At 45.6% G+C, this 25,439-nt stretch overlaps 2 protein-coding genes across 4 annotated transcripts; one reads left to right on the forward strand and one right to left on the reverse strand.

Annotated features, from left to right (window-relative positions):
- Positions 1 to 702: 702 nt before the first annotated feature.
- Positions 703 to 4,398, reverse strand: exd1 (exonuclease 3'-5' domain containing 1; the record flags this gene model as incomplete). The annotated part of the gene is made up of 10 exons (XM_083683463.1): positions 703 to 1,614; positions 1,827 to 2,018; positions 2,182 to 2,325; positions 2,475 to 2,555; positions 2,669 to 2,773; positions 2,927 to 3,013; positions 3,383 to 3,450; positions 3,559 to 3,639; positions 3,932 to 4,000; positions 4,269 to 4,398. The coding sequence occupies 10 exons, from the start codon at positions 4,396 to 4,398 to the stop codon at positions 703 to 705; spliced, it is 1,869 nt and encodes a 622-aa protein (XP_083539589.1).
- Positions 4,399 to 5,034: 636 nt separating this feature from the next.
- LOC310814418 (RAS guanyl-releasing protein 1-like) lies at positions 5,035 to 25,439 on the forward strand. 3 transcript variants are annotated; one of them, XM_083683827.1, is made up of 17 exons: positions 5,035 to 5,161; positions 8,051 to 8,220; positions 12,687 to 12,792; positions 14,655 to 14,717; positions 15,347 to 15,478; positions 15,655 to 15,808; positions 15,987 to 16,160; positions 17,479 to 17,595; positions 17,742 to 18,017; positions 18,437 to 18,517; positions 18,752 to 18,856; positions 20,076 to 20,185; positions 20,859 to 21,003; positions 21,262 to 21,298; positions 21,876 to 22,007; positions 22,815 to 23,179; positions 23,323 to 25,439. In XM_083683827.1, the coding sequence occupies exons 2-17, from the start codon at positions 8,130 to 8,132 to the stop codon at positions 23,467 to 23,469; spliced, it is 2,235 nt and encodes a 744-aa protein (XP_083539953.1). In that variant the 5' UTR covers positions 5,035 to 5,161; positions 8,051 to 8,129; the 3' UTR covers positions 23,470 to 25,439. The 3 variants fall into 3 exon arrangements, with proteins under 3 accessions (XP_083539953.1, XP_083539952.1, XP_083539954.1); XM_083683826.1 differs by lacking the exon at positions 5,035 to 5,161 and adding an exon at positions 6,952 to 7,192; XM_083683828.1 differs by lacking the exons at positions 5,035 to 5,161; positions 8,051 to 8,220 and adding an exon at positions 12,244 to 12,260.

Here is a 25,439-nt window from a genome sequence, read left to right on the forward strand (position 1 = left end):
TTAATCATCCTAAGCTAAAGCCATTTAGGTCTGTTACGAGCTTGGTTCTGTTTGACGACAGCATATATGCTCCAACCGCACATGCAGTTGCCAACTGGACGTTTTGAGGGGAAAACTGTGTGGAAATAAACCTTTTTTTGTATCCATATATAACTTGAAATCTCTCCAGAGCAGAATACATCAAATCCTAATCCATTCCAAATGGGGGGTAGATGAGTGCACTGCATGTTCTCTTATCAAAGGAATGAGTTTGATCATCAGGCTGTAACCTGGCAGGGTACATCCACGCTACACTAGGAATATCATTACCAAGTGAAATGGCTGCACTTAGTACAGATTCCAGAGTGCTCACCACCATTACTCACACAGATCAGTACAAAAAAAGAGGGAGACACATTTTTTATCAAATGTTAAGATACAAGTACTGAACAGCAAGGTATAATAACTTAAACAGGCCATTGTACAAGCCATTGAACATATGTAAACAAGGTAAACTAGATACCATGATACTGTACTAAATGTTTACTTAAATTTACTAAAACAATAAAACAAACAATAAAGTTTCACTGTTTGATTTAACTTTCCATTTGAGACAGATAACCATGTAACAAAAACGTACCAATTACTTATGTTGAAGTAACAAAATTGACCATCTACTGCCATCTGCTGGTCTCTTTACGATAAACATTACACACGGCTCTTTTAAGTATTTCTGAAAGAACTGAAGGAGAGACTGAGAGGAGAGGAGAGACCTGGGGGTTTCTGGATGTAGAGACCTCTCCCCATGGCAGGGATGTTCTCAGGCATGGCAGGAGAGGGAGGCTGCTGGGCCAGATCTCTCCGTGCAGGGCTGGGTCTGGGGCCTGGAGGGGGCACAGCTTGCTGAGCAGGACTGGGTCTGGGGCCTGGAGGGGGCACAGCTTGCTGAGCAGGACTGGGTCTGGGGCCTGGAGGGGGTACAGCTTCCTGAGCAGGGCTGGGTCTGGGGTCTGGTGGGGCCACCTCCTTCGTCCCCACAGAGGCAGGGGTCTTCAGGGCTCCGGGACTCTCCTTGGGGCCCTTGGCTGCTATCTGGAGTGACAGACCTCTTCCCATGGAGGGGAAGGCAGGAAGGGAGGGCGAAGCGTCTTTCACCAGGGACCTCCCTCTGCCCATTGTGTCCTTCACTATCTCCATGAGTCCTGGTCCTCCTGATGGAGCCACGGGGCTGCACGCAGATGGCAGTTTCCAGAAGCCCAGCCGGGCCTCTGGGGACTGGGCTGCAGGGGTCTGGGCTACAGGGGTCAGGGCTGCAGGGATAAGGGCAGTGGGCACAGTGGGAAGGTCAGAAGACCTCTGGGCAGTGGTGGGATGGGGGGTCTCTGCAGCAGCCTGGTGCCCTGGTGCTGGGGCCTGGGGCTCCATGGCTGGGGGGTCTGGTTGTCTCTGGTGGGCCTGGCCCTGGCTCTGGCCCTCAGGTGAAGGGGTGGACCCGGGCAGGGGCAGGGGCCGGGGGTTGGAGCGCTCCAGCAGGCCCTGCTCAGTGACAGGATAGCGGTCGACGGCCCACTCCTGCCGCTTGTTCCGCATGTACTCCAGCTCCCGTAGGTCTCTGGGCAGCTCCAAAACACTGCTCTGCTCTCACACACACACACACACACACACACACACACACACACACACACACACACACACACACACACACACACACACACACCACCTCAACAAAACACGCCACATCAGAATCGGATGTTCTGAGCTAGATCATGCAACGGGGACAGTTTTTGTCATATCTCTTTGTTTTATCTCTTAACATATTGTCCGTTTTTTTTTGCTCAGTGACTCACCATGCCGATGTGCTGCATGTAGACGGGCTCCTCGCGGCTGCCCCTGAGGTAGGAGTCCACCAGGCCGGTGTAGTCAGCCATGAGGGAGTCCAGCAGCACCAGCCTGAGAGAATGCAGGTGGATCACGGACAGGGCCATCACCTTCAGCAGGGAGACGGGGCAGGGCCGCAGGTACCACACCTCTCTGTCCTCCTGTAATACAGACAAACAGATACACACACACACACACACACACACTGATCGATCTCTCTCCCTCTGTCTCTCTCTCCCTCCCCCCTTCTCTCTCTCTCTCTCTCTCATAAGTAGTAGTAACCTCCTGCAACTCACACTGTGACAAACAAGATTGCGTGAGTACCTTGGTGAGCTGAGCCTTGATCTTCAGGGAGGACAGCCTGGACGAGGGCATCTTCAGATGGATGCTCACCACCTCCTGGAGGGTACTGACCCTGTCTGGGAGGAAACCGCCCGTCTCTGTGTAGAAGCACATTATATCGGCCACCTAGAAGGACATAATGAGGGTCATCCATCAGGTAAGAGACCACCGAGTACGAGCCTTGCACATCAATTACAGACCGCTCACGGAGAGACACGCGCGTCAGACAGAAAGCTGCACTCAGACAGCAAACATTTAATTTCACAGTAGAATACCTGCGTATCAAAGACGTTGGTGAGATTTACTCCAAACTGAGCCATCAGACACCCAGCAATGCCCCGACAATCATGGATGACCTGCACAAGAGAAATGAACCAACAGTGGTGAAATATAAAAGGTAATATACACACACATGAATATGCATAACGTAATATTTCAATTGTCTGTCTACCATACGGTACACACTCACCTTTAATATGTGGTTGTTTTCCAGTATCATTGACAGGCCGTTCTTAAAGGCTCTGGCCCCAAGCAGCAGGACATCAAAGAGGTACACTTTGTTCTTGGTGGCAATCTATAGGGGAAGATCGGGTACAATATGGTCTGATTGGTCCAAATTGATCAGTGATATCAATACCCCAACTGTGTGTGAAATGAGAGATTATGAACAGCTGAGGAATCGGTTGTTTTGACACCTAGAACTCTGTCTCTCTCTGTATCTCTTCACCTGCAGCCAGCAGAGTCTCTCGTGCTGGAAGGCGCCGACCCCATCCGCTCCGACGCCAATCACCTGCTGCTTCTTGATGTGCATCACCTAAGTGGGGAGAATGTAGCCAATCAGGTAGCTGATCATCCCCTATGACTACAGTTTAAGGCTGAAGGACGGACGGACACACACACACACACACACACACCTCTGATGACTCAGATAACACCTTTGTTTGTCCTCAGTTAAAAGTTAACAAAGTTTGTACGTTTGTGCATCGTCAAGAACTGTGGCTCAGTTTCTAGAACGTGGGTTAGGTTATGGGTTTGATTCCCACTGGGACCATACATACTGAAAAATGTATGCACTGCACTCACTGCAATGTAAGTCACTTTGGACAAAAGCATCAGCTAAATTGTCTGTATTATTGTATGTATTATTACTAACTGATAGGATGTGAAAGGGTGAGGCACTCACAGCAGGCCCAAACTTCTCATGGAATTCATCAATGACCACATAGTTGACACAATTCTCATCGTCATCATCTGAGGAAAGAGAACATGTTGAGCAACATACAAATCCATTAACAAAGAGGGAGAATGCGGCTTTCAATTCTGTTAGGTAATAGTGGACATAAACTGAGGTAAACTCACCCAGGGTGATGGTCTTCCTGTAAGGCTGAAACTCTGCCACCGTCAGGTATCCTTCAACCCTGTGGTCTGCGTCAGTGTTTTCTCTGTGTGACACACAGCCAAGGGTTTTAAAGGTTAAATAAATACTAACCTGCACTGCAGAGGAGGCCATTGTAGGCAACTGAAGGAATTACTATATAATGCATAAGCATTGATTCCATGGGAAGATGATTGTTAGAATTATGCCATACAAATATCACGAGGTACTTGCCCACTTTTTGCTGCATTGGGAAATTCCACTGAAAGATAGTTGGACAAAGTTATAACAGCACGGCAGATGTTTAGGCGAGATATGATTTGAGAAGATGGGCAGGGTGCGACCGCATCCCCTCACCGTTTAGAATCTCATGTCCAAAGAATAGCTTCACCCCTGGGAATTTCCGTCCATTCTCGACATTAACAACTGAAAGAGAGGCGACATTAGTATGAGACCCAAACAGGAATGAAACTTTGAAAGCTACAGCAATAAATGACTAGCTGGTTCATTCACATTGCAAAAAAGAGAGAGCCGTTTTTGGACACCCGGCCTGTCCGCTGGCGTTGCGCCTAATGCTAGCTACCTCTCTAACGTTAGCTGAGTGGAAAACTGGTTTCTTCCAAGCAAATTCTGGGGGAAATCGTGAGCATGTGGAACTGAAGAAGACATTTTCACTTTTCTTTTTTTTTCTTACCATCCTCTAAAATCACCGTTTTGTTGCGGTTGATCCGCTGAACAACTCCAAGGAAAGTTGCTGTCTTGAGGGTTAATTTGATACGCTTTCTTTTGAAGCTGTCCATGAATTGGAGGTCGTCCATACTCATTTTTCAAGCAAAAGTTTGGTCCGGTGTCTGATGTGGCTATGTATCAAAGTTGCAAAGTTGTCGTAGAAAAAGCGTTTCCAGCTACCTAGCTGTCTGTTGATTTCTACAGCCAGTCACACGTGTTTGACGACCCGAATGACCTCTGCATCTCTGATGCTGCTCCTAATGATGATGATGATGATGATGATGATGATGGTGATGATGATGATGGTTGAGAACTTTTTTGATAACCTTGCTAATCTTTTAAGTCATCCTTACCGACTAATAAGTTAAATGAAAATGAAAATGAATAATGTAAATTTAGATTGTAGATTGTACTGTGCTTTGTTGAAAGAGATGATCTGAGGAGTTCAGTTTAGTGAGACTACGTGCGGTGGCTGAGGTATCTCTTTCCTAGGCTATGGATTTCAAATGTGGAAGCTTAAGAGAGCGTGTGTTAGGTAGTCCATTACACTTCCTTCAGTCTGTGACTTATTATGTCCTGCAGCAATACAAGCGGAACGTGCATTTTCCACTGAATGGGAACTACAAACCACTTGACAATGGTTTCATGTGAAATAATGTTTTGTCCTAAACAGGAAGTCATTGTGGTGCAACAGCCTGCAGGCTGCAGATCTCACACGTCCCGCACTGAAGCAAAGCAAAGTCCAGCTGAAAAAAAAAAAACAGGAAAGACAGGAGGAACTATTACAGACTCAGTGGCATAACACCTCTCTGTGAGCACTTCCACTCCCTGTTACATATAGAAACGTCAATGCAGAAGGTAGGACTCGTCATATTCTTATCACGTACGGTTTTTTTTTTATTATTCTTTATGATCTTAGGAAAATGTGGTTGGTAAACATGCACTGTGTGGTTCTCCAACCTTTCAGATGAATTTGAACTTGCAGCGTAGCCTATGTCATTTGACCGTGTAGGTGTGGGGAAAAGTATCACTTTCACAGGTCTGTTCCCTAAAATGCTTCTGCTATGTCATGTCGGAGCAGGTATACAGTGTTTGCTATGAATTCATTTGTTGCAGTGGGTTCACATTGAACAAAAACTGGGAAAAAGCAATTTTGCTCTGCATGAAAATAATGCATGGCAAATGTTCAGAATGAGGAGTGATTTTTTATTTTATTTTTTGCAACCACATGGGGGCACGATTGAGGCACTGCGGAGAACCAAACAGTCAATTAGAGAAAACTGTTCCAACTCATTGTCATTGTCAAGGGCCAGAGGACGTCATGGTTGAATGCTTCTCTCAGTGGTTTTAAAGAGCACCGATTGTAAAGTGAGTGCTATCCCTTCAGTGATATCAAAAGCATCTGATACACCAGTCCTCACCCCACCTTGCCTCTGGTAAGGCAATGAAAGCGTTGTCTTTCCAACCTTATCAGAACATTATGGAAAGGAGGGGAAAACATGTCTTATCGAGGGGAGTAGGCCAGGGAGTGCAAATGGATAGCAAGGGTTTCAGAGTTGTTCTCACAGTCTTTACACAATTGTGTCTCTGTCAACACGAGGACTGTGTTGTTTCACATGTGACTGCTCCTCCAGAGCCTATCCAATCATTGCCTCTTCAATGATAATAGAAAACAAAAAGCTGCATAACCTGTAATCAGAGCTCTTAAGCCAATACAACATATACATACTTTCTAGTCCTTTATACTGCAGGGAAGGCTATACAGTAGTAGTTATATACAGTGTTATGTTTGAATCAATGCCTTGTAATACAGATTTTACAATATCCTACTATTGTTAAACTCATGTGAAGTTGGATTATAGCTTGTCTAGTATTGGGATCATAAGACATAAACTGAGCAGTTGCTAGGAAACTTGTCGATCTTGAAAATATCTAAAAATCTTTAGTTTTTGATGGCCCTGCGAAGCCTTTCATTTGCACATTTCAATAACACTCTGGAGGCATTTCTGCGGGCTCACCAGCTCACCAGAGAGTGTCTTGTTGTCTGCTCCATAGAGACATGGTTATCACACAGTTTTGTGCCTCCTCTCTCTGGAGGAGTGTGATAATTGCCAGCTCGAGCTCCTAGGGGAATTCAACAGGCACATAGAAACATCCTCCCAGGACCTGTAGTCTATACTAGAGAGAACAGACTGTTGTAGAGGAAGGACACACCTTTCCTGTTCTACAGGCTCAGGATACTGGGGCTGTGGTGGTAGTAACTGGGCCCAAACCTGAAGCCACTAGTCATGGAATTTGCATGTTGTATGAGGGGCACTGTGGGAATGAAGCTGCCAACCGTTAAACACCCTGTCACAAAACCAGTGGCTGGAATGAAGTTATTCCTTAAACTAAAATGGTTTAATTTGATCAACATGAAGCCTCATCGTCATTTATGTTATTTAAGGCATCTATTTTTTTTGTGATAAAGATTTGGTGTACAAAATCTATTTGACGGTGGCACTGTGCTGCATGACGACAGACAATGGAAACAATAAAGACATTTTGATTACTCATTTTTGAGCTCTTGCGCATAAATTATAGAGCAATAGCATTTGGGCGCATCACCAAAACAACTTTTGTTCAAGTGTGTTTCCGCCCACGCAGAAACAGCACGATGCATCTTAATTTGTGTCATCCTCATTGACAAGTCAGAACAATGGTGAGCTCACCGCCGGCGCACAGCCGCACACTGGACCAAATACGCAATGAAATGCTGTCATCGAAGAGAACACAAATGGATAGTCTAGTTCAACCACTTGTTGCCCAGTATCTCGCTATGGGCTATCAATCAAAAGAAAATAGTCAACATGGAAATATTGGATCGAATGGAAAGGAAAAAGAACATCCGTAAGTTTTTTTGTAATGTATTTATTTACGAACTCGAAATCGTCAACTGGTTTATGTGTACCACATTGCATTTACTCACACAGTAGACCTACGTCCGTACACAACTTGATACGCTTCGATCATGTCTTTATTGACAGCAACATATATTCATGTTAATGTTCCTATGTAAATTACCAACTTTTGGTGGATGTGTCGGAACTTTATAATGGCAACAATTAGATAAATATCCTAATTCTGTAGAATAAAAAACGAGAGCGCTGAATGTGAACCTTGGAGATTATTCTTACACGCATCAGTGTAACAGTCTGCGTGTCTGAGGACACACAACTTCTGGATTAATATCCACTCTCAAATCAGCTTCTCTCACGAGTGTTTTTATTGTCTGCTTTTTGCTGCATAGTTTGGAAAGTTTATAGACCCAATAGCACGCGAAGCATCCTCCCTGTTTATTGGTCATTTAGTGGTTCCCATAATGGAAGTCTGTAATCAACAATGATTTTCCCAAAGGGAAGGAAACGAGAACAATGAAATATAACAAACCTGCTGTAAATGTGAGACTCCAGGTGTTAAACACTTTTGATGTGCAAATAATGGAGCTAAAAACTATATTTATGTGCAGAATATTGCATACAATGATACCATTACTTCAAAACATGTTGCATGATATTAGTATTTGCATCTGTTGTAGCCATTGTGTCCTCCCTGTGTTATCCATATAGAATTAGAGACCATGCCTCAGCCTGCCCCTCTACCCCACCCCCACCACCACCCCCCTCCCCTCCCGCATGGACACACACATGGACACACACCCTCCTCACACCACCACCTCACTCCCTCTCTTCTGTGCTGCCCTTCCAGACGTGGCTCCCCGGGATGTGGCTCCAGGCCTAGAGTCTCTCCGCCTGTGCGGAGGTTCAACAGGCCCAACCTGGCCCAGATGACCCAGGGCAAGGTCATGATGTCTCTGGGACACTTCACCAAGGGGGCCAGCTGGGAAGAGCTGATCCAGACCTGCCTCCAGACCTTCGGTGAGTCCATGCTCTGCGGGTCACCTCTTTCTCCCACTGCATAGACTGTAATACATTGTTATCGTCACATCCATGGTTTGCTTCGGTGCTTTGCCATATCTGTGTGTAATCTAATCCTTCCCTTCACCCAGATAGTGGTAACTGTTTTTTGTTGCATGAAAATCAGGGCTGAAATTGTGCTGTGAGAAACATGTGTGTATTGTGTAGCTGCGCTTACTAAATAGTTGTGCAGAGTACAAACAGCATTCGTTGTGCACATCAAGTTAGAGCAACCAGTGCACTGGAGACACAGTGGCAGTTCAGTGCTTTTTAAGTGGCAAAGCTGAACCTCAATTTATTTGAAATATGTACAGTCTGTTGACTATTTCCTGGAATCACCTGTTTTTTTCTCAGTCGCTCTGTGTTTGATGTGAAGAGACCCCTCACAAACTGTCACCATTCAGAAGGTGCCTATGCAGATACAGTAGGTTGACACACAGAATGTGTGAAGTTGAGAGGTTTCCCTATTCATGTAGTTTCACAACACAGCAGCCAGGCGTTGCATTTCACAAGACTGAGAGAGATTCTCAGAGGGATTCATAGATGGATTTGTGTCAACGCAACAACTGTGTTCTGTCGATTCAAAAGTGGGACGCAAATTTAAGACATTAAATTGTTTATGCGACATGAAATATATATCAACTATATAAGTTATAACACATGTACGTGGACTCTGTATAGTGGTCTTAATAAGCTATCAAAACCCGTCAATTAAAAATAGTTCAGTGCATTATTGAAGTGAGCATAATGCGCTCGGCAAAGTTGTCTGGAGTGCTCTCAAAGTTATGGTGATAATGCATTTGAAGAGACAGGCATTCAAATTGCTGTTGCCTAGAGACAAAATGAAGTGGAGAGTGATGAGGTGGCATGAAGGCCTGAATGCAGGGAGTGACATCTTGTAATTACATTATCTGTCACAGGGAAGGATCGGAGAATAATAGCAGGCCTGTTAATGTATGATGTGTGATAAATCATCAGTCAAGTTAAGTGAATATTAACTTGAGTCGAAGACACAAGCTCTTCTGGGCTCGTCATCCTCCGCGTGAACGTGACGATTTCACTCATTAGGATGCTCGCTTTGTATTCGTTAGCAGACGGTAATTGAATCATGAGTCATTGACCGTTTGAAGGTTTCAGACTTTGCAGGTCATTAAGACAAAAAATGTCAACTTTGCAGTAGTGAATCTGGTGTGAATCAGGCCTACAGTATGCAGGTCTTGTGAGTCCAGCTTGTCCAGAGGCGAAAGACAAAATGGCTCCTCCTAGAACAGAGAGGTCTGACATGGGTGAGTGGCTCGCTCTCCAGCTGCTCCGGTCCCACATCAGAAGCTGACCCCCGAGGCCCTGGGGCTACGCCACCTTTTCAAATGTGACAGCATACGTAAGAGCTATTTGAAGGATTACCTGAGGGCTGCTTCAAGCCCTCCGAGCCGAAAGGTCAGCTCCCCAAACGGACCTCCTCAGATGCTGACCACTCTTTGAAATGCAGAGCACTGTGGGGCGGGGATCAATAACGTTTGACATCATCGCTCTCCTTCTCCTCCCGAGTCCACCCTCTATAGTCACACCCTAACCCAGCGCTTAAAGTCTAAACAAACCGGCCGTGGTGATAGAGATTAAAGGCCTCTATTGTGAAATATCTCGGCCAGTTTCAGTGTAATGTATATTTCATGTTGATATGAGGCAGGCACCCGGCCTGTGTACAAAGAGTTGCAGCTTGATTTAGGCCACCATTGTAAAGGCTCATGTGGAAAACACACCAGATGCATTCACGAGTGACGTTATCCCTATTCGAATAAACACTTCCAATTTTCACAGGAACATAGTCGCATAGAATACAATCGTAACACAATAATACATCGCAATACAACTTGCACAGAGTGTGAATTTACTGTGTAAAACTGGAGCTACGCCATTTGCGTTCAATAGAGGGAATGATTCCCCGAAGACGTACTGTAAGATGTACTGTATCTTGTGTCTTACTGTACTGTAAGATGCATTTGAGTGTTCAACTACTAATGGAAATCTCAGGGCTCCCCAGACGCCTCCCTTCAGATGCGTACAGCAAATGAGATAAGCGTCTTCCTGACTGCAGCGCTACGCTCAGCTTCAGAAACAAAAGGATCATCAGTCTTGATAGCCCAGTTACCTTTGTCAAAACAAGGAAAGACAGCAGGCACCGTGGGTAGCCTAATGAATGCCAACGATAATAAAAAGACAAAAAAGTAGGGCAAACGCACTGTGCCCTCGGCAGTGTTTGTCATCGTATCCCTCCTCCTATCCTGGTCCTACCCCAGCACAGACCGCTGCTTTCCTAACTTCTAACTTTCCACAGTGAGTAAGACGGTCTGGAGGGGGTTTCCTCTGTAATTAGCCCAGCCTGTGCTGGAGGGGGGTTTGGAAGGAGTGCTGTAAAAGGATGAAGCAATTGTTTACCTGTTGGTGTGAATCGAAAGAGCTTCCTGTGATGAATTTAAAGGGGATACAGATTTGTTTCTCGTCTGGTTATTCTAGTTGGTTTGGGGTTCAAGTTGGAACTTGCTTCGCACAGCATTGTACAGCACTTTGAGCTGCATTCTTATGTATGACAGGTGCTATATAAATAAAAGCTTATTATTATTATTATTATTATTATTACTTACTAGTATGAGGGATGGATATAGTCTGCTGTACAGTTCTGCTTTCTTTGTTTTTGTCATTTAAGAGGGTTTTAGGGAACATGTTTTGATTTTGTGGTCCATAGCTAGAACTGCACCCTTTATTACAGTGTTCTATTGTATTGCTGATTGTTGATTGTTGTCGACTGTTCTGGAGGGAGGGTTAGGGCGAAGCATTTCACTATGTCAATTACAGCTGTATGCGAGGTACCAGACAAATAACATTTGATTTGATTTAGGATAACACATGTCAAATCTCACCCTGTGACCATAAACAGCTCTTTTCCATCTAGTCAAGTGTATCCGTGCGTCATTTGATCTGCCGTATATTTATCTATCTTCCATTTCTTGCTCCCTTGCCATCTCTGCATTCAGTACGATTAAATCTGTGTGTCACAGCAAGGGCAGGGCAGGGAAGGTTTCGCTGACATTGACTCAGGTGAAGTTGTGCTCCTCGTCGGGACGTGTACAGTAAACAAAACACTCCCAGCCTCGCCAGCAGAGAAGGATCAGCTTCCTGGTGAAGTGGCTCAGCGTGTCTAGATAACAGAGATTAAAAAGGAGCATGTTGCCATGGCGTCTGAGGTATTTCAAGGAGATATGGGATAAGTGAGGGTCCATGGAAACCAGCGCCCTTGGTGGCGTCGAGACAATGCCAGCTGCCCAGGTTCAAAGTTAAACACCATTTTAACGCATTCAGCACGGTGCTCTTTTACCCTTGTTTTACAGGAGATCACTGGGAAATCGTGGAGTGGAAGTGAACCGAAGACTAGCCATGGGTTATATCTATACATATACATATACATATATATATATATACATATATATATATATATATAAAAAGCTCCTACTGTATATAGACAACTATGGTGGTTAACCATACACCTCATATAAATAACAAGTTACTGAGGACCGACGTCATCTTTTCTTTAATTCTTTAATGATGTGTAATCGGCTGTATTGCAGTTACATTCAAGTGAATCTAGAATGCATTTAAGGTCACAGTGTTGATTTCAGGTATCCATTCATATGTGTTTCCATTTTATCTACACGTAGGGAATCTTGTGAAACAAAGCCGTGTGTGAGTGGTTGAGAACGAGCCTGCCTGCAGGGTCCCTGTGATGTCCTGGTGTGCGCAGAGTGAGAGGTGGTCACAAAGACAGGAAGCTAGATACGAGAGAGAAAAATAGACCACAGGAAACTCATAAGACCACAGGAAAGCCGTATATGTTCAGAGATGATGTACTGTATGCATTACCGCGTTGAACACATGCGTTCAGAGACGGTGTATACCAAAACATTACCATGTTCCACAGTCATACAGGAATTGGTCAAAATGATCAGGTGAGGACAACCCTAGCTGTCAATGCTTTTTATCTCACGAAGCCTTTCTTCATTGCAAATGGGACAATCGGCTAAACCAGCTCTTTATTTATTCACTAAAAAATAGCTATTTTCCTTTTGTACATCATGTGAATGCGATAAAAAGTTAGATAAACGTTGAGATTTGCAACGTTCCATGTCGTTCCATTGTTCCATGTGTGTATTATTACCCTGTAGTATCGTAGTGGCACCAGTGGAGGCTGGTGGAGGTAGAAACCGGAGGATGGGCTCACTGTAAGTATCACGTGTTTTATACCATTCCTCGTTCCATTCCATGCATTAAAATGAGCCCGTCCTCCGATTTCTACCTCCACCAGCCTCCCCTGATTGTCACTGTAGTATGCAACAGACTATCTGACGAAGCGCTCCACGTGTGCTCTCTTTCAGACACGGAGGGGTGCGTTTGTGGGAGCAGCCACCTGTTAAACATCACCCTGACCATGCACCGCCTCCTCATGTCCTCCAGCGACCTCCTGGAGAAGCTCACCACCCTATATCCTTCACCAGCCCGGCCTAACAGGGCTGTCCAACAACAGCCTACGAACTGCTGTACCATTTCGCACCAGGGACTGGGCCAATCCTATTGTACATGCCAAAGATAACACAGGATCTTTACCGGCTGTGCTGCGCTGTTTTGAGATTTGGTTGTCAGTGGCAACGGCCGATCAAGATCCAACTTGGCTGACAAGGCGTCATGCTGTGGACGCCTTTCAGCAACTTGACTGTCAGCGGCGTTTTGTGTGCACCCCAACTGCCAATCTTTGTGCAGTCTTTGAAGTTTTGCAATTCAACCATTACTGGCTCCACTGTGAACATCACCCTTCATCATTTAATATCCGGTTCATACCGCTTCTATTCCAGTTACCTCGCAATTTAAGTATCTCTCCAGTCCCTTCGCTATGCAGGCCCTTTTCATGAATCACTATTCTTCCCAATTCAATTACCCCCACTTCAGGGCATGATTATATAGGCTGTTTTGTAGCGTTTTCTGTTTCGAAATACTGGGGAGTCTGCAATCTAGACGTCCATAATGGCTAAGAGCACTGACGTCACCGACCCCCCCAGGCGAGCCACACTGCCCCGGCGAGGAGTCTTGAGGTTCCAGGTGTTAATTACCTCTTCCCAGAACAAGTCCTCTTCAGCTATATATAAACGCAGCCCCTCCACAGCCCGAAGGAGACCTGCCGCCCGCCCGCCCGCTCAGGAAAAAAACCCACGTCACAGCACAATGTTCCACACCCCGCTCCCCTGCTATATTTAACCCCCCTCGTGCTGAGAGAAGGGCCCAAAAGGATACATCAAATATGGTTAAAGTGTGGGTTAGGATAAAGGAACGGCGCTGGAGCCATTAATGGGCTTTATCATTATCACAATCTGGCTTTGGGTCGGTGTGGGCGGCTCTTCAGCTCCCATGACGCAATTAGTCTTTTTATATGCATCACTTGAAGCTGATTTCTGCCAGTAGAGTGCTCTGTGGCGAGGCTCGCAGTGTCAGTGGGCTATTTTTTACCTCAGATTTATATAATAAGGAGATGTTTTTGAGTTAGGATGAATCCAGAGTCCCAGTGGAAGCTGGTCACTCTGTACGCAGCAAAATGGCACAGCAGCCTAAGCAATGATTAGTGTTCTCACAGCCGAACAAACTGAATTTTGGAAAGTAACATTATGTAAGCTATGTTTTTTCTCATTGAAATAACATGTTTTGCTCTAGAAGGGTTGCTTTGTTGGTTTATTTCAGTTGTCTCTGGTTGGAATAGGGATGCTGTCTTCCGTGCTAATCTACTCGTAATCAACAACACACACATTGATGCATTGATGACATTGATATGGTCCTCTGTGGCTCAGTCGGTAGAGCATGGCGCTAACAATGCTAAGGTTGTGGGTTTGATTCCCACTGGGACCATATATACTGAAAAATGTACGCACTCACTGCAATGTAAGTCGCTTTGGATAAAAGCGTCAGCTAGATGGCATATATTATTATTATATGCTTCAATAATTATTATTATTGATGCTCACACCAGCTGTCTTTCTTGTCATCGCCTCTTCCCACACCACCAAATGTCAGCTGTGTTCGCCTTTTAGTTTGCCTGTTGGTGAGTTGGTGGATGTGCTTGAGAGATAGTAGAATCTAATTAGATGAACAGTATTTTGCAATTGGTCTCTTAGTGTAAATGAATAGACACTTGTCGTCCCACACAATAACCCAGATAATTGATTTACTAATAGATCTCCCTCTCCCTGGGCTCTTAACAATGTGCCCACACTTCAGTCCAAGTCCGACAGTGCCAGCCCTACGTGTGTCTGCCAACCACCGTCTATCCCTGTGGCCCTTCTACCTTAACTTGCTGTTACATTTAAGAGAGCCCTGGAGAATGAGCAGTCTACAGAGTGCCAGAGGATCTGCTACCTCATCAGGTGAGCGTGTGTGTGTGTGTGTGTGTGTGTGCGCATGTGTGTGCGTGGGTGGGTGTGTGTGTGTTCTCCCTGCAGTGGGACTAATCCTGACTACCCACAGAGCCTGCTGGGAACCACAAAAACCTCCAGGCAATAACTCAATTTTTAATCAGACTGATGAAAGGACTTATCAAATCTATTAAACAGTACACTGTCCCATAAACGGTTGATGGCTTAGATTGTGTTCTCAACAACATGCTAACATGCTATCTATTGTGATTTATTATCAGACCACTGAAAGCAATTGAATGTTTCTTCATCTATTTCAGTGGTTCCCAAACTTTGAACAGTCATGTACCCCCTGTCGGTTATTTTGTAGCCTAATTGATATTCTATGAACACTATCCCTTACATGTTAGACATTGTGACAACATTATTCTGTTGGATAGGGTGCATGCATTTATTTTTGGTACTGAGACTGCAGTCGGCTATTCGACAGGACTGTTTGGGAAGGTAAATCACAGATTTATTTCCCGTACCCCCCTAGACCGATCCACGTACCCCCGGGGGTACGCTTACCCCACTTTGACAATAGTGGATCTATTTGAAATGTAACCCCCCCCCCCCCCTGTGTTTTCCATTGCTTTCAGGTATTGGATCCAGGAGTTCTGGACGATGTTCCGGTTGCACGGCAGCCTCTCCGACTCCGTGGAGCAGTTCCAGGAGCTGATGAGGGACCAAGGCCAGGAGAGGTTGTGTCCCTTTTTAGAGACAAAATGGATGTGAGTATCCCCGGTATTTCAGTGAACGGAATTACCGTCTCTTGACCGCAAGTGATGTGTGTCAGGTCATTGAAAATAAGCCACAGTTCGCTTAATCGCGACGGTGAACATTTGTGTAGAAAAGAGTAACTTTCGTATTGATCATACCTCTCCAACGATTTGCTCTGTTTCCCCAGTAATGACAGGGACTGGTCATGGAAGGCCAGCCAGAAGATCAAGGCCAACAGCAGTAAGAAGAGGAAAGTGTCTCTGCTGTTTGACCACCTGGAGCCCATCGAGCTGGCTGAACATCTAACCTACCTGGAGTTCAAGTCCTTCTGTAGAATATCAGTGAGTATTCAGGCCCATATCCACCTGTGTCTGTACAGCATCTGGCTACTACGAACACCGTGACCTTCAGGAAAACCTCATAGTACATCCAGAGTACACCCTAGGTATTTCCCCCACAAGGAAAAAAAAAATCCAATCTGTTCCGTTGAGGTGTCATTCATTCCTTCTTCTCTGCCAGTTTGTAGATTACCAGAACTACATCCGCAACTGCTGTATGAAGGACAACCCTATGATGGAACGTTCCATCGCCCTGTGTAATGGCATCTCCCAGTGGGTGCAGCTCATGGTCTTGAGCCGGCCCACGGCTCAGCTGAGGGCTGAGGTCTTCACCAAGTTTATCCATGTGGCCCAGGTACTGCCTCACCCCTTCACTCTCTACCACTACCGTCATAGACTTCAACACCTGGAACTTTTCCGGAAGAAAAAAAAAAAATCGGCATACATTTACATTTATGGCATTTAGCAGACACCTTTATCCAAAGCGACTTACAACAATACATTTGTTTAAGTAAGTGAATCATCTATCCAACAGTAATCATTAAATATATTTTATTAGCAGGAGAGAACTTGTACAGGGGGGTAGCAGGGGAGAAGAGGTCTCGGGGTTGGCATACAGTACATCCGGCAGCGGTTTCCTCTCCTCGCCTAAGCTAATGCATGTCTACCATAATATACCGTGCTATACCGTGAGATCCTCTGCATAATTTGTCATTGTGTAATCCATATTCAAAGCGGGCTGCTAATGACTCTCAAGAGCTCCGTGATGGGCTTTTAGTGCGCCAAAGACACTCGCCAACGGAGGACGTCTGCTCTGAATATTAACATACAGGCCAGTGCTAATGGATTTATCAGGTGAAACAACTGACACTGAAGAGCCTGGGAAGTACAGTAGAAAGTGGAAAAAACAACTAGTGGGTCTAGTTGATCAAGTCTGGTTGATAAGGCCACTTGGTGGCTTTGTTCACATGCAAAGCTGTGTGGACAAAGGCGGACATGAAGTACAGTACAGTGCTGAGAGAGAGAGTGTGTGTGTGTGTGTGTGTGTGTGTGTGTGTGTGTGTGTGTGTGTGTGTGTGTGTGTGTGTGTGTGTGTGTGTGTAATAATAATAATATAATATACGCCATTTAGCTGACGCTTTTATCCAAAGCGACTTACATTGCAGTGAGTGCATACATTTCAGTATATATGGTCCCAGCAGGAATCAAACCCACAACCTAAGCGTTGTGTTAGCGCCATGCTCTACCAACTGAGCCACAGAGGACCAGAGAGGTGTGTGTGTGTGTGTTTGGGGGGGGGGGGTCCACTCTGTGTTCCACTAATGCAGTAGACTGCTGTTGCTCCTCTGCTACTCTCCTCGTCCACCCCACTGCTGAGGGAACGGATTCCTTACGACTGGGTACTACTGGAGAGCCATACACACTTTAGCACAAGTGAGGGAACCCAGAAAGGGGGGAGACCTTTTTCACAGAGTAGAGAATTGCTGCGGCTCTGTCAGTAAACAACAGTCATTATTGTTGTAAGAGTCTTATGTAATCGTGCTTGGAGTGGGGAGCTGCTCGTCGAGTGTGTTTCACTTTGAGGTCAATTGGAATGTTTTTGTTTGTTTGTTTGTGTCTGTGCGTGTGTGTGTGTGTGCGTGCGTGTGTGTGTGTGTGTGTTTGTTTACCAGAGCCTCCATCTCATGCAAAACTTCAACACACTAATGGCTGTGGTGGGAGGCTTGTGCCACAGCTCCATCTCCAGACTAAAAGACACCAGTTCACACGTAACCAACGAGGTCACCAAGGTACCGTAGGATCCCCTTGAATTTCCCCTTTTTATCGTGGCGAACAAGTTTACTAGTGTTAATATAGTAGTACATCACAGCACAGACATCACAGTTACTCCGGAGTGAATTCCATGGTAAACTGACCAATAAGCTGTCTCCCACAGGTGCTGAACGAGATGACAGACCTCCTGTCGTCCTGTAGGAACTATGACAACTACAGGCAGATGTACAGCCGGTGTCGAGGCCCCAAGATCCCCATCCTGGGTGTCCATCTCAAGGACCTCATCTCTGTCAACGAGGCCATGTCAGACTACGTAGAGGACAACAAGGTGAACATTCAGAAGCTCCAGGCTCTCTACAACCATATCAACGACCTGATCCAGCTGCAGCAGGTCCCCCCGCCGCTGGACGCCAACAAAGACCTGGTCCATCTCCTCACGGTTAGTCCACACTTTATGGTACCCCCCCCCCTTCTGTATGTACTCATGATCAAAATACACTCAAGTCAAATCAAATACACCTAAAGAGGTCCTAGTCTTGTCAGCTCTAAATGAAGATGTTTATGCTCCATGCAGACTGTCTTCCATGGAGTTCACAGCTCTGTTGAAGGCTTTCAGTTGAAGGTTTTCAACTCCATTCCTTTCAACTCCATTCCTCACATCCTCTACTCCAGCCTCCACTCACTTCCTTCTCAAAAACAAGCATTTGAGGAGAACATCTGTGGGGAGGAACTCTAGATCTTCTCCTCCAGTGCTTTTGAGTAGGAATTGAGATGTTTATGCTGTATGTTTATGCTGCATCCATGGAGTCCTTGTTTATATGTATCTTCAGTCTAACCATGCCCTCTCCTGCTCCATAGCTGTCCCTGGATCTGTACTACACAGAGGATGAGATTTATGAGCTGTCGTATGCCAGGGAGCCCAAGAACTGCAGGGCACCCGTGAGTGAAAAGCAGAGACTAAAACAACTTCAAACTGTTTTTTTTTTAGTTGTTTTTTTTTAACAGGACATCTAAAATAAGAAAATCAACAAACGTATTACTGACCATTGGCGAGTGTGTGAAACTGTGATGCTGAATCTCATTAACAGACCCATTGATTGAGAATAAGCACTGTGTTGCTTGTGTAATGAGGTTGGATTGACTATGTCCTAATCACCGATGTTGTTCCATCAGCCAGCCACCCCCTCTAGATCTCCTGTGGTCGTGGACTGGGCATCAGGAGTGGCCCCTAAACCTGACCGCAGGACCATTAGCAAGCATGTGCAAAGAATGGTGGACGTGAGTCCATAATCTCTCTCTACGCTCATAGACGTTGTGTTCTATTTCATTAGGCAAGAATCATGTTGTGTGATAGTATTATATTATTTCTACCACAGTAGTTCTGGTGTAGGAGTCAGCTGGACATGGAGGGGGGTGGGGTGGGGGGTGGGGGGGGACACACAATTTGCAATTAGAGCAAATTACAAGGCGAGCCTAAGGTGGGCCTTGCAGAGTGCCACTTACTCTGGTACAGTCCAATCAGTCTTAGGGCCATTCAGACGGTACTGAATACCAGTGTGACTGCGTTGTCATTGTCAGGTGTCGTCATTCTAGCGTGACCCGCGTCACCTGAACTACCTGTCTTGCGAGTCATCAGACAGGTCAGTGTGGACCGAGTCGGAATCTATCATAAGAAAGGACTGTGAATGTGGATATATTCAATTAAACAGCCATTTTTAAAATGCTCTTTCCCTGCTAGTGTACAAAACATTATTCACTGTCAGTTTTTTTTTCACACAGCCAGCAACTACCCAATGTTGGCTAGCTAACCTGGATAACAGAGATAAAATAGAGATGGAACCTGACACTGCAGCCACAGTAACTACTATCAGGGAGAAAGCTTATTTCTATTTTATATTTATTATTTTATTTCTTTAATCTAAACATCTCAAAGGTTATCCACATTTATTCACTTTTTTACTTTATATTAACTGTTTGTTGTTGCCTACGATGACTTTACCCGGTGTGATGAGTAGGCTAATGGCGGTGCTATAATAATATGCGCCATTTAGCTGAACCTTTTATCCAAAGGTCCTTACATTGCAGTGAGTGTATACATTTCAGTATATATGGTCCCAGCAGGAATCAAACCCACAACCTAAGCGTTGTTAGCGCCACGCTCTACCAACTGAGCCACAGAGGACCACAAGGTGCTCTGAAGCTTAGGCTAGCAGTGACGATAGCAGTGCGCCGGCCGTTTAAAACAAAAATCCTGCAACGAAAACCTGGCTTGTTTTTTCAAAATAAAAGTCCAGCAGCAAAAAAAAATCCTATCTGCTTCTAACATTGGGGGTAGCATGTCCAGCTGTCTCCGACACCCCTTAGTAGAGTAGTTCTGTACAGGTTATGGTGGTATTGTATACTCCACCAGATAAAATGTACATACTCTCTTAGTTGCTTTGTTGCCCATGTTTTTCTCTCTCATGACAATGGTGTGTGTGCCTCTTGTTCTCCACAGTCTGTATTTAAAAACTACGACCACGGTGAGAATGGCTTCATCACTCAGGACGACTTTGAGAAAATTGCTGCTAGCTTTCCCTTCTCCTTCTGCGTCATGGACAAGGAGAAGTAAGCGGAGAGATGGGTTCCGTTTGTGGCTGGAGTTCTCCTTTGGCACATTAGACAGATCACTCACACACACAATGCGTTCGCTCGAGACTGCAGAGAAAGGAAACAAAGGCAACAGGAAACAGAACTAGAGACTATACTGTACTATACTCCGCCTGCATCACGTAACTCACTCTGGACTCAACTAAGCCCCATACTCAACGTACTCTGTACCCTCACCGGAGTATTTTTTACATTTACATTTTACATTTATGGCATTTAGCAGACGCCTTTATCCAAAGCGACTTACAACAAATACATTTGTTTAAGTGAGTGAATCATCTATCAGTCATAACAGTCATCATTTTTTTTTTTTTTTTTATTATTAACAGGAGAGAACTTGTACAGGGGGGTAGTGGGGGTGAAGAGGTCTTTAGGAGGGACTGTTAAGATGTAACACACACACACACACACACACACACACACAAGCACAGGCACACACACACACACACACACACACACGAGTATTGTAGTAAAGCTGTTACAATTACGTTTTAAAACCACAACCGTCTGGTTCATTGTCCTTAGTGACATCAGTGCTGTACTACTGAATGTTACCTATATATTACGTAGGCTGCATTGTACTGTATGAGGCTTATATAAAGCATGCTGTGTGTGTTTCCCTGCGTCTCAGGGAAGGCCTCATCAGTAGGGAGGAAATCACAGCCTACTTCATGCGGGCTAGTGTCATCTGCTCCAAGCTGGGCCTGGGCTTCGTCCACAACTTCCAGGAGACCACCTACATGAAGCCCACCTTCTGTGACAATTGCTCAGGATTCGTAAGTCACGTCACAGCAATATCCACACCTTCAACTGGGTCACTGCTATTGTAGGTCACCCTAACAATTGTAGGTCACCCTAGCTATGCACTATTACCCAGAATAATGTAGGTCACCCTAGCTATGCACTATTACCTAGAATAATGTAGGTGCTATATTTACTCATGTACATTCCCCATTCTTACGATGTGGATCCCTGCTGTTCTACAGTCAGTCTAAACGAAGGGTGTCTGTGTAACTTCATCTTCTCCTTTGCAGTTGTGGGGAGTCATAAAACAAGGCTACAAATGCAGAGGTGAATATTGCGTCGTTAGTAGTCCGGAACGTTCCATCGACTTCACACGAAATGTCACACCGTATGTAGATTACAAGTTCATACAGTGTACAGTGTGCTGTGTCTTTGACATAATACAGTGTCGCTGATACCTGAAGGTGTTTGTAGTAACATGCTTTTAGAGTTCAGAGAGCAGGTAAGGCTGAGCTATCTTGAGAAGGTGCATTGTGTGCGGTTTCTGTAATGCAGACTGCTAGCTTAACCCTGCTGCACATGAAAGGCTGCCAAGTCTGCAGGCAAAACCACAAAATAGTTTCTTTACCTTCCACCCTTGAAACAGTCAGAAACAAGCTGTTTGCATGATAACACAACATGCATGCAGAGGCCTGACAACTGCACCCACAGGATGCACAGTATGGAGCACACTGGGGGTGCTAATGATCAGGGATCAAATGATTAGTTAAAACAAAACTGAGGAGAAAACAGGACTTAAAGTGCGGCAGGACATGGCCCTACAAGTACACATGTCTGTAACGGCCGTTTCTGAACGCTGCCTGCTCTGACACGTCTGCGTTCTCCTGGCCTGCTCTGTGTACAGACTGCGGGATGAACTGCCACAAGCTGTGTAAGGATCAGGTGGCGTTTGAGTGCAAGAAGAACGCCAAAGGCAACAGCGCCACTGACAGTCCAACGCCGAGCTCCACACCCGTCACTACAGGTACCTCGGAAGGTGAGGATGGACATGGATACACACACACACACACACAAGCACAAGCACACACACACCCACACGAGCACAGGCACACACACACCCACACACACAGGCAGATGCACACACACACACGAGCACAGGTACATACACACCCACACACACGCGAGCACAGGTACATACACCAGAAATGTGATGATATTCTTTACCTGAGAGTGACAACCACATGTAGCTGTAAGCAACCCAAAGATTCACTTTGAGACCACAAAACTACCAAACAGCCCCATCTACTGGTTGAGAAACAAGTTCACGTCCTTCCTGTGCTCACAGCTCACTCGATAAATCCAGAGCTATTTAACGACAGATGAACTGTACCAATCCATGTGAGGTCACACACTGTAGATAAAACGACTTCACCAATGTCAAATGCCAAATCATTCTCTCTAAAGGAGAGTGGGGGGTGTGTGTGTGTGGGGGGGGGGGGGGGGTAGAGTTGAGTCAAGCTTTCTAATGGAAAAGTGTTAGTTAGGGAGCACATGAAGAATCACACACGGCTGCTTGGTGGTTCCCCTACGTAGGTGGACTCCAACCGTCATACTGCCGTTGCTGCTAATTCTTAGCAGTCCAGGAACTCACTGCCTCATTTCCTGTAACACTGCACTGGCTTTCAGGAACTCCTAAAAATAACCTTTCTTAACCTTTAAGCATGCTGCCGAGATGTAGGCAGACATGCTACTGCTCATCTCTGAATTAAACATCCGGAAAACATGGTGAATACACCAACGTAGCTGACTTATTTCGTGTGATGTGTGTTGTGTTTTGTTTCAGGCTCAGAAGAGGGTCCTTTCCCCTACCCCCCAGATGAGTGTAGGGACTGGAGCCCTGAGTCTCCATCCCCCTCTCGTCTGAAGCTCCCCCTGGTTCTGTGTAGGCCTGGTGGGGTCCACCGCAGCACCCAGACAGAGGGACCTCCAGTGCACACCCCCACCCCGACCCCCACCCCCACCCCAGAGCCCAGCCGGTTGCAGCTCTCTCACCTGGCCCCGGCTCCCCCCTCCCTCACCCCCTGCCCCAGCCCGGTGCCTCAACGTAAACGCAACCCCAAGGCCTACGCCAAGTGGGAGAACCGAGCCTCCACCGTGCTCAAGGAGCCAGACGAGGAAAACAAACTCACCTATGAAACTATGGAAACGGTTAGTTTCAGACCCACCTACCCGCTCGCCCCCCCCCCCCCCCCATAACTGTTGATATGATGATACGTTTTTAATCGTTCTTGTATTGCAAGGTTAATCGTCGAGACAGATAAAGGTTGTTGATGAATGATGTCGTTTCTCAGGAGAACCAGAAGCTCAAGAGGAACAATGAGAATCTGCAGAAGAAGCTGAGGGAGACAGAGCGTGAGGTGGAGGTCCTGCAGAGGCTCCTGAAGAGACACGCCCTGCACCCCGTAGAGGAGGACTCCTCCTCCTCCTCCTCCTCCTAGCCTGGAACACCCCCCCCCCACACACACACACCCACCCCACCCCCTTCAGCAGGACTGTTACATCCACTGTATGGCAGGTTAAGCCTGGCCCCATAGAGGAGGACTCCTCCTCCTCCTCCTCCTCCTCCTAGCCTGGAACCCCCCACCCCCACCCCCCCAACCCACCCACCCCACCCCACCCATCCACCCCCTTCAGCAGGACTGATACATCCACTGTATGACATCATTGGTTAAGCCTGGCCCCTTCTTACAGTACTGTGTGCCCCGAGGGCCCATGCTCCAGCCAGTACCCGAGTCACAGGTACCCTAGCCACAGGGCCCATGCCCCAGCCTGTACCCGAGTCACAGGTACCCTAGCCACAGGGCCCATGCCCCAGCCTGTACCCGAGTCACAGGTACCCTAGCCACAGGGCCCATGCCCCAGCCTGTACCCTCGCCACAGGGATATGACAATCCTCTGTGAAAGGAGTCGGTACCACATATTTTATGGCCAAGAGTACCACACAGTATGTCACCCACAACCACTCTCATTGAATTCCATTCAAGATAGACTGAATGTGGCCAATCCGAGTTCCCCATACTCCATAGGACAGCCAATCACAGTACCTTACTGAATGGGGAATCGCCAATCAAGAGTACAGAACCACCCAGTGTGGAACATAGCCAATCACAGTACTACTCAGCATGGACCCTAGCCAAGAGTACCATAATAATAAACTGTTCATACAGGCAGGTGCAGTTCAGTGTGCTGTCCAATAAGAAACATGGATGTAGAAGAAGGGTGCAGTGGGAGGTCAGGACACAGATGAGTGTCACATTCAGGTGTACAGTATCTGTATTGTCCAGTCTTGTGTTTGACATACAGTACCAGTCAAAAGTTAACCTTCTCATTCAATGGTTTTTCTTTATTTTTATTATTTTCTACATTGTAGATTAATATTGAAGCCATCAAAACTATGAAGGAACACATATGGAATTATGTAGTAAAGAAAAAAAGTGTTAAACAAACCAGAATATGTTTTATATTTTAGATTGTTCAAAGTAGCCACCTTTTGCTTTGATGACAGCTTTGCACACTCTTGGCAAGGTGTGTCCAAACTTTTGACTGGTACTGTATATATACACACTGTACATGGGCCAGACATGGCCGTCGAACAGATCTGGCACGTTGTAGTTCCTTGAAATGTAGGAACAAGGTTGCATGTTGTATGCAGTATTCAAACCCCATGTGCAAGATGCTTTCAATGTTGCTGTTAATATTTATTGTTAAAACACTACAAAATCTTAGCTTAATTTCAATCATCGACGTCTTTTACAGGTACATGCTCAGTTCATTATTTAAGCCTGTATGTAGGTTGTGGTGCGTTACACTTAAGAGGCCAAGACCGTTTCCATTAAAAAGACAATATTCAATCAGTTTTATAATGCACAGATTGTATTTAATCTCTCTCAGTGTGGTCCATTGTAGTAGCACAGTTGCAATGTACATAATATTCAATGGATTTCCCTTTCAAATATGTTTTGGAAATACGCCAAAACGCTGATGTCCTGGCGTGTCATCATACCGGTAGTTCCTCTAAAGATGTCTTCTCTCAGTATTGCTGTCATTGTTTATGTTATAATAAATACATATCCCCGGGTTAATTATTTTCTGTGAGTTGTCTAACCACAACACCATACTGTACGCATGTTTCCACATCACGATCAGGACAGAATATTTATGTGAGGTAAATTCCACTAGGGGTCACTGAAATCCTCAGAATGTTAGTGCGCATGTTTACCTGATTTCATAATAACTTGATGGTATTTGTGAAGGATGGACTTTGTTCTTGTTTTTGTTGTTTTCAATTACCCAAATGAATCCAAAATACCAGCCAGTGACTCACAGTGAGTGACTCACTATTATATGCTGATTGAATGTCAATGTATTACAGTTTTCTCTGCGGTAATTAGAATAACTGTGAAACATT

Source organism: Argentina silus (genome assembly GCF_951799395.1).
Source record: "Argentina silus genome assembly, chromosome: 13".
In the NCBI taxonomy this organism is placed as follows: domain Eukaryota; kingdom Metazoa; phylum Chordata; class Actinopteri; order Argentiniformes; family Argentinidae; genus Argentina; species Argentina silus.